Source organism: Haliotis asinina, chromosome 7 (assembly GCF_037392515.1).
Source record: "Haliotis asinina isolate JCU_RB_2024 chromosome 7, JCU_Hal_asi_v2, whole genome shotgun sequence".
NCBI lineage: Eukaryota > Metazoa > Mollusca > Gastropoda > Lepetellida > Haliotidae > Haliotis > Haliotis asinina.
Window position 1 is genome coordinate 58520777 of NC_090286.1, and position 13022 is coordinate 58533798.

General features: G+C 39.5%; 1 protein-coding gene across 3 annotated transcripts; it reads right to left on the reverse strand.

The window, feature by feature from the left end:
• Nucleotides 1-1472: 1472 nt before the first annotated feature.
• LOC137290722 (uncharacterized) lies at nucleotides 1473-12152 on the reverse strand. 3 transcript variants are annotated; one of them, XM_067821818.1, is made up of 8 exons: nucleotides 11584-12152; nucleotides 9071-9347; nucleotides 6866-6982; nucleotides 6237-6536; nucleotides 5918-6010; nucleotides 5574-5721; nucleotides 4844-5071; nucleotides 1473-4647 (listed from the first exon to the last, which is right to left on the reverse strand). In XM_067821818.1, exons 2-8 carry the CDS (start codon nucleotides 9212-9214, stop codon nucleotides 4214-4216), a joined length of 1464 nt encoding a protein of 487 aa, XP_067677919.1. In that variant the 5' UTR covers nucleotides 9215-9347; nucleotides 11584-12152; the 3' UTR covers nucleotides 1473-4213. The 3 variants fall into 3 exon arrangements, with proteins under 3 accessions (XP_067677919.1, XP_067677918.1, XP_067677917.1); XM_067821817.1 differs by having other exon boundaries at nucleotides 1479-4647; nucleotides 6839-6982; nucleotides 11963-12040; XM_067821816.1 differs by having other exon boundaries at nucleotides 1479-4647; nucleotides 6839-6982; nucleotides 11584-11744.
• Between the last annotated feature and the right edge of the window lie 870 nt (nucleotides 12153-13022).

Consider the following 13022-nt stretch of genomic DNA (forward strand, 5'->3'; position numbering starts at 1 on the left):
TATGACACTTGGTTTGTCATACGCACGTGATGGGTTTGTGAAATATCGGACTGTTCTCCCATAAGAAACGGAGCTCATATGAAACATCGCTTTCATCCAACTCAGTCTTCATTCATAAACTTTCATTTGGAAACTATATCTTAGGCACTGGCCAATCTACATATAGGAAACGAACTACTTCATGTACACATTGATTTTATTTCCCAGTCGCACCCATTCATCGGTCACTATCAAAGAAAACAAAATGTTGGAGAAAAGCGAAAGTCTCGATAAACTTAAGCAGGGACATTTACAAAAGCTTACTATTTTTAAATTGTTGTTTGATGCTGAGTACATTTGGTAGAATAAACAAGTTAAAAACACTATGCGCCTGTAATATTAGGGCCGAGAAGAGAAGCACACACAGAAATACAGAGATGTTCAATGTAAGCAGGATTTGTGTGCTTCTGTACTGGACAGTCCATATTTTGTATACATACTGGGCGTCATTATTAAAGGGTCAGTGATATGTATCACATTACAGAAAATGTCTCAGGAAAAATAGATCTAAGAGAGTCATCATATTACAGAATTGACTTTCACAAATCTTCACCCTTTATGTGTATCGCTCTTTAAAACCATTAAAAGACGTTGAGAATATTTTAACAGCAACGATTGCTATTGGTAAATGCAAGACATGACTATAGATCAGGCGAGGAATAAAAAGTAATGCATTATAATGTTATGCCACCTGGTAACTGTGGGAAGATCCTATTGCAATATACGTATAAGTCAAAGTGTGTTAACACTGGTGTAGACTGATTCAAGTATATATACTGACACACATTGAAAACGCGAAACCGTCGGATGTGTCGGTCTTGAGTGGTGTCGTAACCGGAAGTTGACCTGGTCATGGACGGTCACGGACACTTCCCGTTTGCAGCTGACGTTGTTGGGGTTTGTGAATGGTGGATGGACTCACGCCAAGGTGGCGGGCGACCTTAGTCTGCGATGTTTCCACCACCAACATCCCAATAGCTTGTTCCCTCTGTTGACAGCTGAACCATGGCATTTTGCGACTGGTAGTGAAACATTTGAACCATAGTGCCGTTTATGCGTCCATACCCATACACACGTGCATGTTATGATAACCATGAACCCCAAAAGATCCAAGAAATCAACCAGAATTGTGTTTTCACGAATTGTCCCTGTGCAAGGAACACGAAATGGGTTTGAACCCAAATGTGCATATGAATTTCTTTGGCAGCCTTACTTCACTCTAAAATGACCCAACTGGGTTTTGCGTTTTCAAAGTGTGCCAGTATATGTGGAGAATGTCCCGTCATGTTAAAATCCCTGCCTTATGGTGGAAGGACTCCTTGGATTGAAGGTATTATATACATTTCAGATCAATAGGGTGGGCGGGGTCAGTTGTAACGCGGGGAATTGTAACAAGGGAGATAACTGTAAAAGATTTCACTCAAGCATAGTTTTGTTTTAAAACATATTTTATTCGAAAATGAAATGGATTGGGCACAAGTTATCCAACTTAGGAACGCCCTCTCCAACAAGTTGCATGTCATATTTTTTAATATAAAAACACTGCCAACAGGGATTTGTGGCAATAATATATACAAGAATAAACTATATTAAAAATCTTTCAGTTAACTTAATATATCTATGTGCATTTTTGAAATAATAATTCGTTTTCATGAAGTGAGAGAGTAGCATGACCAATCAAAAATAAATCTAAAGTAATGGGTATGCGATGTTTAACGACAGTATTTATATTTACAAACAATTCTTTACGCTGCGTTGTATATAAATAACACTCTAAAAGGTAATGCCATAGGTTTTCACAAGAACAACCACAAGTACAGGAAGCTGATCTTAGATTTATTCTGAATAAATCGTAATTTAGCGGACTTGTATTGTACCTTAGTTTAGTGTGGAGAATGTTCAGTTTCCTTGTACCAGACAAAAAGAAAGATGGGGGCTACAGTTATTTTACTTTGCATTATTAATTTAAAACCTTTTAAAGAATCTTTTTGTCTTATTTCTATGGGAATATTGTTCCACATTCGTATCGTAGATGGAAAAAAGAGATGAGGAAAATTTCAATCTCGTTAATGGAAGGGAGAAGCTTAAAGAGTTGCGAAGGTTTTAAGATGATTTTTGGCCTACATATGTAGGTAATACTTCCTGAAGGTAAGATGGTCCCATATTATGAAGAATTTTACAAAACAAGCAAAGTTTTCTAATTCTCCTACGTTCAGTAACAGTGTCCGAACCAGTTTGAAAATACAAGTGATCACGAGATGTCTACTGTGGAAGTTCCGTCACTATACGAGCTGCCTCTAACTGTAACTGTTCTAGAGAGTTAGTTTGTTCGGTTGTACAACAATCCCACAATTCACACGCATATTCAAAATAAGGACGGATGAAAACAGTGTACATCTTATTAAGCGTTGTTCTTTTTAACAAAAACTTTAACTTTCTCATTGAATTTGTTATTTTGGAGGTTTTCTTTAAAATATCATTAATGTGATGAGACCAGCCTCCATTTAAAGATAATTCTACACCAAGATGTTTATGAAAAGGTACAGTGTTGATGATGCAGCCGTCAAGATGTAAATTGTCTAGCTTGTCACTGCTATCGTCGAGAAAAACACATCTTCAGTCTTATCAGGGTTATATTTGAGTAACCAGTTAGTGCTGGTGGGTAGAGTTTCCCTTTGCTTTCGTGCGGTACAATTCGCTCGGAGTTGACGAAAAATCGTGTATGATATAGGTAAGTAAAACTTCACAAAAACTTTCTCTATACATTAAATGCTGCTTGGTATGAAACAAACTTTTCAGGTGTAAAACTGAGGTATTACGACATATTTTGAAGTAGAAATATTTGAGAAGCCCAAAGTTGCTAACATGTGACGAGGCATGAAACATGACTACTACCACCGTGGGCAATTGTAACACTGGGTTTTAACTGTCCCGATGACATTTTCCCTTGTGTTATGATGATGAAGCAAATTATGATGAAGGTTTTATGTTAGTTCTTTGCTGGTTTTATCATAGCAGAACAGTTTCATAGTAGTAGTTATCGGATGAAAGTTTATAGTGACATATTTTGGTCTTTGTATCATATTTTTGGCATGCACTCGCGCACGAAGTATACCCGTATTGCTATCTGAAAACATCAGAGAACTAAATGAATGGATCCCTGAAAATGAGTGATCACACTCTACTCCGTATTGCAAGGCTTGTGGTTTGATGAAATGTGAGTAACAATCGTTGGTTTGTAAATTATAGGTTTTGGGAACAACAGTGACTGCTTGTTCAATATAAGGATCAGGGTCATTAAATTTTCACATGAAAGTCACTAACTGCAATAATGTCCAGAGTATTTGTTATTATGCTTGTACAAGTTCTTGATCATTTGTCTCAGTAGCAGGCAGTTGTGTCTGCGCTGTAGAAAGTGCCAAAAGGTATGTTTTATTATAACTTGTCAATACTGCATCTGTGTCAATAACGTTTCTTCAACGTACTGAACAGCAAAGGAAAGATGAAATGTCATAAAATTAAGCGTTCCTGTTAATGTCTCCCATTTAATACCTGACTAAAACACAGAACTACGTTTCCGTTGCTGTCCAGCACGTCAATCAGTGATCACGCATATGCTTCCCTACCTGAAACCAATTAGTCGTTTATACATTAGATGTACATATACTAGATCTTCTCTGTACGTTTAGTCGCAATAGATAAATGCAATCAAACAGCGTTGAAAAACACCTGCCAAATAATGTTCCTACAACAGTTCGTGTCTAGATACCATGATATATAAATATAAGCAAACGCTGAGTCAAATGTACACGCACACACGTTATTTTTTCATTTCAGCTACAGATACATCCTCATGAGTCGCGCATCATAAAATGTGATTACATTCAAAGGCAGCATATGGGTCTGTTCCTGTATGCAGTAAGTCAGGATATTTTACCTCACATTTCTGTAATTTGTCACATTCTAGGCAGTGGAGCTGATTTATATACAGGGAGACGAAATAAATAGAAGTGAAAAAATTCAATAGACATTGTAAGTACCTAGATTTATGGAATGACAGGGCGTCGTATTCTTTGTTCCAATAATATTGTAATTCTTAACTTCAGGTCGTTTCTCAGTCTCTAATTACTCTGTTAACCTATTCTAAACACACCCAGTTTCCGATACCCTGTCATTAGACATTGACCTCATATTTGTTCTTCTTTGATCTGAAGAGTTTGAATGGCGACTTGAATATCCTTTTCTTTTTCTTTGGTCCATCAGTATCATTATGTGCATACAGAGCCATGTTAGCTGGGAAGGAATTTGGCATACTGAACCTTTTGGGGTTGAACATTACAATTTGGTTTGCGATGTGTTCTTGTCCAGATTTCCGCAGAGCGTCAACGAAGATGTCCAGAGCCTGGTGTCCACACACGGGCAGGACTTCAACAAACCTCTGGACTTGGTCTGGACGTGACTGGGGATCCTGCACATACTTGACTATGTTCGGAGTTACCTTCTGTGAATCCCGCAGATAGACCAGAGCTGGTTCAACTATGAGGTGCTCCACAAGGTAGGAGTAGGTTTTCTCAATGATCAAATGGTCTTTGGTTGGCATCGGGCGCACTATAAATAAGCATAGAGATGTTGTTATGCTCAGCTCATTCCGACTCATCAGGTACCGATATTAATTCAAGACATCAACAGAACGTACAGTTCTATTCTAATATAGACTTACCAATCCATTATACTAATTCTTGAAATCGAACTAACTTCCTATTGTTCCCAGCACTGAGTGTCTGTAAATGCTATTAGTACTAACCCTCTAATGGATTGGATACCCTACACTCCTCGCACGCTTGTATGAGCTGGTACAACATGGTGGCCCGATTTGCCTGGGTGCTGTTCATGCTGTTCCACTCGTAGATGACAGTCCAGAACAGACTTGGCAGGTCGTGTCTGTAGTCATGTTCGTCCGTCAACTGACGAAGTCTGCAGTGGTTCACTCCAAGACACCTACAGAAGGCATTCATCCGACTCCTCTCTGAACCTGAAGGACAGGGTATGACGTGTGAAGGAAACAGATTAAGTTTTAAGTTTAGATTAGTAGTCAGTAGTCAAACGTTGTGACCTAAGACTGATCAGCTTCAGACTAAGAAGACCACAGTGATGTTATTTCAAAGTACCGCGCGAGGGAATTAGTGTACAATGATAATTCTGTATCAGTAACATAAAATCACCGTGTCGATCAATTTAGCTTAATTTGTCAGATACATACTGTAACTCCATAGTAGAAATAGTAGCATGTATGAACGTCACAACATGTGCAATCTTAGTGCGAACTCTTCGCTAATGTTGATGCTGGTCAACATAGGATCACTTTGCCCACTATACGATTCAAATATTGAAACAAACACAGTTTCGAAATTCTGATACCAAAATGCCCCATACCAAGATAACAAGTCATTTCCTGGAGTAACTATTATCCGCCGACACAGATTATGGACATACAAGGCCAAATAGTGGAGACCAAGGGATCTATATATACTTACTGACGGCGTCTTGAATGTTGACACAAAATCCCTTAATTAGAGCCGGAAGTGATGGGCACGAGGTTGTCGGTGTGGGGCATTTCGTGGAAGCTTCTAGTAATTCTTCAATCTTTTTCCGTAATTCGCCAACATCCTTCTGAAGGTTGTCCTAAAAGGTATTTAAAACTATGCAAACGTAAATTTAAATTACCAGAAGGATCAGTTACCGAGTAAAATGTACACACAACGAAAGAGGAAACTAAGAAGGAAAAGACAATAGTATTGGACTTCTCGTGACATAAAACTGTAAAACCATAACAGCCAAATAATTCCTCATTACACCTTTATGAAAATGTAAATCTTACAACATTGGCCTCACTGAAGCCTGTGTCTCGGGTTGCAATTGTGGTTGTTGATTTCCACCTCCGGCAAGGACAGTCACAGCACAGATCACTGTTCTGTCAATAAATGTAACACCGCATAGGAAATACTTTTACTGTTCACAGTTAATCTACAATTTGGTTATATCACTTCATAAATCTTCGTTATTAAGCATTACTTAGAACAATTTCACTAGATTTAAACGTAACCGTCAGAACACTTTCATTGGCTAAGGCAGTTGAGACGAGTCGGCAGACCCCAAATGTCTTTACAACGTTTGTATGTGTTTCCCTGTTCACTTACCCCGAGGTCATCAAGGGATACACTCCTTCTAAGCAAAACATGCATATTAGGGTTGTCAAGAGAGGTCTCTGTTTGATTGAGCTTCTGTTTCTCTGTCAAATCCTGTAGCTGTTTCTTCAGGTCTTCACAGTTTCTTTCAGAGGCTGCTGCTACTGCAACAGCGTCCTGAAGCTTCCCTTGCAGGGCAGCATTCTCTCTCTCCAGCTCTACCCGTTTTCTGTCCGACTGGTCAGACATTTCCCTTATCAACTGCGTCAAGTAGTCGACTTTGGCGACTAACTTCTGTATTTCTCTGGTTTCCTGAAATCACATGTACCATTTCCACGCAATCAACATACTAAGGGATTGAAACCAAAAGATGTGCATGTCCGTGTTTTTCTCTCGCTGTGTGTGTGAACGAGCGAGAGAAATAGTGTGTGTCCGTGCGTGCTTGAGTGAGTGAGTGTGTTTTCTACGGCTCTTTTTACAATATATGAGCAATATCACAACGGGTGACACCAGCTGTTAGCTCCACGCATCGTACCTTGAGTGGAGTGATCAGCGAAACATTATCCGCTAAGCTACATACATAACCGCCAACAAGGCGACATTAACCTACATACCACGATTCTATCATCAATATTGCGTACTCGCATTGCTTTTAGGGGATATCCTTTTCTTGGCTCTTCCTCATTTTCTATGAAGGTTTCTTTTAGAACACTCTTCAGGCGATTGAGTGTAGTCTTCATCTTCTGGAAAGGCTCTCCCTGCGAAAATACAAGCATTTCCAAGGTAAATATTGAACTCTTTATTCACAAGTACACATGGGTGACAGCGTATTTAAAACTTCTTAGACAGAAGAAAGATTGTGAGGATAACCCGAAGCACAATGATAGGAAAGCGCTGACGCCTCGAGAGTAACTCGTCGCTTGTGTTAAACTTATGGGAAATAAACATTACTGATAACCTGGCTACGCATGCGCGGGTGGAGGCAGTTACGATTCAGACGAGCTCTGCATCTCAGTACATGTCTTTGAAATTTGCACGTTAAATATAAATCAGTCTGAACAGCGATGGCGGACAAGTCCAACACGGACGCTAAGGAACTGGAAAATTCACAGCGCACTGAAAATAACTGACTGAATTAGAACAGCGAGAGACGAATTAAAAGAAGAACTGAAACAAACTCGGAAAAACAGGACAAAGGCAACGCTACTGTACCCAGATAAGTTATTTATTGGCGCTAAAGTTGTTCGTGAGATTGACGTCTTCGCGAAGGATGCCGAGACTTATGTGAACTACTAGGACGAGACGGAGTTTAGAGTGCGTGTTCTTCACACCCTGGAGCGTGAATGGTAACTTAGTGGTCAAGTTGGAGAACCCGGATTTTGTAAGGAAAATAAAACATCATGTGATTCTGTTGTCGGAAACGTGGTCAAGTCAGAGGAGTGAAGTCAGTGTGGAGGGATATGAAGTTTACAGTTAGTACACAGAGAGAGAGGTGGAGGGGGGCCAGGAGGAATTCTGGTGGATTGGTGGCATACATACACAACACGCTGTCACATGGTGTTTCACAAAGTCATAGTGACACTGACGATATCATGATTTTTCGCTTTGACAAGGTAACATTTCATTTGGATAAAGATCTGTATTTGTTCTTTGTTTATATAACTCCAACGATTTCTAGTAGGAGAATCGTATATCAGGGTTTAGATACTTTCGAACTTGTATTTCAACACGTTGCTCGCCATAAAACAATTGGTGAGGTTGTAAATATGGGTGATTTCAGTTCCCCGAGAAAAACCTGAGTATATTGAGCAGGAGGATACCAGAGACATTGATTATATTCTTCTTCCAGACGACTATGTTGTTGATGACGTCGAAGCCAAGACATCGTTCATGGATAATATTGGACTTTCATTAACGCGTGTATCAAAGGGCAAAACTGTGAATGAAAATGGAAACAGACTATAAAATTATGTAAAACATTTCAGCTAAGAATAGTGAATGGACGAGTCGGTAATGATCGTGATTATTTGTCCTAAGTATCATGAAATACGTCAACGTTATTTACCTTTTACTTTCCCCCAGAATGCAAATAGGTATACATTTGTCAGAATACTAAAAATGCTGTGATGAAGTTACATTTGAATGTTGACATATGTATGTTATGAATGAATGAGTGAAATAAGCATGGATACTTATAAGTGTAGACTATATATACCCTTGATCTTGGACAGTGCCATAATCACTACATAGTAATAAAACACTATACATAGTGTGTACACCATCCTGCCATGTGCTCAAAGAGCTATATTGCCAATGACATGTATTTTCTTTGGTTTTTGACCTAATAAAATCTTGTCGTGACAAAGTGTAGCCCCAAATATGACATATACTGAGTGAAACAAATAAGGGAACACTTCATGGCAGTGTGCCTTTATATTTTCTTAGACATCCTCCCACAGCGCCATGCAAACTGGTGATGGAAACTGAAATATTTCAAAGGAATGGTTGAATTTTTCTGTGCATCTTTATTTGTTTCTCTCAGTACGCTGGGTCACTTTCTAAATGGCAATGTATATACACATAGTAAGTCAGTTTTGAAAGATCAGTGTGTAAATTTAAGTGCAAGTTGTTTAGGATTAATGGCAGTCTGCCTCTGCCAGATATTCCCAGCAACCTCCTGCAAGGCTGGCATCACAGGAAATTGTTAGTCGGTGCGTCCGACACTAATAGGTCATACATATGCATCATAATGTGTTTTGAATTATTTGAAATGATTGTGCTCTTGACTATACAGGAAGTTAAAATGTTGCACATATGATTACTGCATTGTTATCAGTAGACTGTACCTCTGGATGGGTTCCATCAGTTTCAGCTTGTGTTGTCGTATGTGGATTACTCGACATGCGTAGCCCATCATTCCCATTGATAGTCTCTCTGCTCGAAGTCACGTCCCGTGCTGACGTCATGTCATCCTGTCTGCTTGACGCCATGATTCACATTAGTTTCAGTGTCAATCTGTTCACTTTGCTGGTCGTCAGTTTCTTTTGTCCTACCGTTTCGGTACCGACAGCATTCAAGGTCGCCAAGGTCGTATTACATCTTGAATAGAGGTCGAATAGATATCTATGGAAGAAAGCAATGAAAAGTAAGAACAAAACCGTAATTGTAACAAACATTATTCGAAAGATAAGACCAACGTAAATATATCAGTTAAAATGATAGCCCATATATACGCCAGAAACACCCGCTTATTCAACCGGACCAATTCTTCGGTGAAAATATCAGTGTATTTGTAACCCGTGCAGTTCTGGGCATCTGTCTGAACCACTAGTGTGGTGGTCTTTAGGTGGAGTCAAAATCTGGACTTGAAAATGTTAACTGTGCCAGAGCTTTAAGCGGCACAAGAGAGAGAGTTCTAAAGCACAGGTGCAGAATACGAGAACGATCTGTGTCCAAAGGACTTCAGTTTGTAGGCTGTGATGGCCAGTAGATATTGTGTGTTTGAGCGCAAGTTGGGGACATACCGATGTAGCAGCTGAGACCAATAGGAGGGAGTCAAAGTATGGAGGTTCTTGTATGATGCGTCAAATTTAGGTAAAGTATTAAAATCGGCCAAAACAGAATGTAGAATGTCTTTCAGAGAAGGGTAACATTGTCATTGGTAGAATGCAAAAAATGACACAGATTCGGAATAAACCCATTTTATCTCAGCCAACTATCACCCAAAGACTGGCTGCCTTGCATAAAAAGCTTGTAGTTGTTCCCACTGACAAAGCGACAATTAACATAACTATAACACGTAAACACCATCGCATAACTTGTTTGATAAAAGGGCTTGCATTGGTTTATGTGGTATATCAAATAATGCCCAATATAAGGCCACGAGGAAGAACTCTGCCAACACTATCCGTCAGTGTTATCAATATTTGGCTTTCCTCGGAAACCTGAAAACATATCCATTCCAATTAATAACTGGATTTTTAAACTACATAAAAATCCGTGCGAGGTGAGATATAGTGCTGAATCCGTTCTGTCATTTGATGTATCAACGTTGAATACCGGTATCCCACATATCAAACGTAAAGAATAACGACAAACGTAAAGAATAACGACATTCATTGATCCATGATGCGTTTAGTAATGAACGTCGTGTGAACAGACATGCCTACATATTTATCTGCAGGGATTCAGAGTGATTTGACAACTGGATTATCTGTAACACTCTCAATGTGACGTCAAACAAATATATTCTCGTGATATGATTATAACTGTACAATCACCTCTGCTTTAAGCGGGGATTCTCTTATGGATTTGGAGTGAGCTTTCTCGTTTCTGTGATAGGTATTACAGATATTGTTCCCGTTGTGCATCTTTGACGAGCCGCGTGCAAAACTGTATTTGCATTATCTCCGGAGTAGGTGCAGATGTGAACTGTATGGTAGCTGTCTTTAATCACCTTCAGTCTCGAATGCTGGTATATGACTCCTAAATATTGGAGTTTCAAACGTCAGCCAACATATTGGCTGTACTTGACAGGTTACTGTTAGATCTAAGAAAATCCGCAAATATTGTGGCTAGAACAGAAATGTGTCGGTATTCCGGCGAGGTAAATCGGCAAGTTAAAGTATTATATACAACACAAGGTTACTCATTCAACAAAAACAGCCCTATTGCTATGTATTCTTACATATTCTCGCAGGTGGACAATCAGAATGGGGATCTTGAGTGTTACGCAATCGTTTTTCCGCATTTTTTATCCTTATAGAATTGCTTGAACTCGACTTTTTCCGTTATACATATGTTGTGTAGTGGGCCGGTGGCATATTTCTCGAAATAGAGCATTACTCTCATATGCAGGAATTCAGGATCTCTAGTTTCCATTTGGATTTCTAATTACACGTCATGTATTAGCTGGCTGTATGCATCGATATTACTTGTTCCCGAAGTTTAACTGAATATATCTGGCATATAAACTTAAGGGCAATGGTAACGTGAACCTGAAGGCATTCGTTTCAACGACACAGAATGTGCTATAATATACAGCTTTCACTGAACTGCAGGGCACAGTGACATTCATGCGCGGAACAGGTCACAGTGACATTGTACTCACTACAGAAACATGATCGATGACAGCGACAACCTGACATCTTTAAAAATAACCTCTTTTGTATCTAAGCCTGCTATATGGTTCACTCCTTACACTATATGCTGTTAAATAAAGGCTTACAGATTCATGGAGCCATCACATATACTATAAAAACAAAGTGAGCCGCTGTGCTTGACGAATGCAGTGGTATGTACACGGATCTTCACTCTGACATGGAAAACTAGGATCTTCAAGGTTCACCATAAACCTTACCTCTGGATACGGATGTCCAACAGGGAAAGTCAGTTGTGAACTCTTCCCCCCTCGTATTAACACTGATCGCTGATATTCAGGTCTGTTGCCACTGTGTGCTATAGCAATCCTGTGTAAGCTTCCATTCACTTGCATACCCGTAACATAATGTACAGTTCACTGTTGGATCTGAGCCAATAAATAGATAAGGGGAAAAAAGGATTCATTGTGATCATTTCAGCATGGCGCCTTTTTGCGAGGGCCGAAGGTAAGCTTGACAATGAAGCGTACACTTGCAACGTTCAATGTCAGATGCATAGCGATGTGCTTAGCATTTCCGTATTTTCATATGCCACCCACTCCGACGTTTCAGACCGACCTATAAGAAACATTTCTTTACCTCATCTGCTGTGGAATTGACACCCACAACCCCACATCATTTTGATCTTTCTTCATCTACCGTTCTGTTAAAGGCTCCTCTCAATATGAGGGTTGTGATTAATCGGCAGACGTCCCGTTACAGGCTGCTCTCAATTTGAGGAGAAGGGGGGTTATACTTGATCGGCAGACGTCCCGTTACAGGCTGCTCTCAATTTGAGGAGAGGGGGTTATACTTGATCGGCAGACGTCCCGTTACAGGCTGCTCTCAATTTGAGGAGAGGGGGGTTATACTTGATTGGCAGACGTCCCGTTACAGGCTGCTCTCAATTTGAGGAGAGGGGGGTTATACTTGATCGGCAGACGTCCCGTTACAGGCTCCCCTTATTATCAGAAGGTTTGGTATATGCAATTTTTCTACAAGAGACTGCCCTGTATATGACCGGAACTGGGGTGGTTCTGAACAATTCTGTAGCAGGTAAATTCTGTTGTACAAGGGAGAGTATGCTTCATATATTGGTGGTTTTAGACTAACTAGTGAGTGAGTGATGTAAGAGTTAAAGTCATATCGGCAATATTTCATCCATATCGTGACTACAAACAAGTTATAATGTTACAAAAAAGTAAGGTAAATTATACCACGTCGCCAGAAATCAGTAAAACGACTAGAATATCACAATTAGAATTAAAACTAGCGTAGAAAGTTAAAACTAACAATACTATTTGGACAATACAATAGATACAGGCTATAGATTGCCAACAACTAAAGGTAGACTTGAAGTACATAAGCTGCTGCATGGTTCCTGGTTTTGTTTACACCATCCCTTCAGCAGCTGGCGATTGTAGGAAATATTTAGCCAAACTTTAAAATAACAAAAGAGCTACGTTCTAAAAGCATGGTAAGATTTATATTTACTTTGAAAGCTTCGGGACTTACGTACCCCATCAGGAGGACAATAATTTTACAGTACTTTAACCCCCTTTTAGGATACAGCCACACAACATCTAAGTTTCTAAATGAAACTTTCAGTCATTAAAAAGACTTATCTATCATCAAATTTTATCTAGTTGTTCAATTTCTT

Excerpts from the sequence above, each read along its gene's own strand:
- LOC137290722 (XM_067821817.1), bottom strand. The coding sequence starts at position 9,214 with ATGGCGTCAAGCAGACAGGATGACATGACGTCAGCACGGGACGTGACT. Across the intron at positions 6,537-6,838 it reads ATATTGATGATAGAATCGTG|GAAACCAGAGAAATACAGAA; the intron begins GTATGTAGGTTA and ends ATGTGATTTCAG. Across the intron at positions 4,648-4,843 it reads GGTATCCAATCCATTAGAGG|TGCGCCCGATGCCAACCAAA; the intron begins GTTAGTACTAAT and ends GCTTATTTATAG.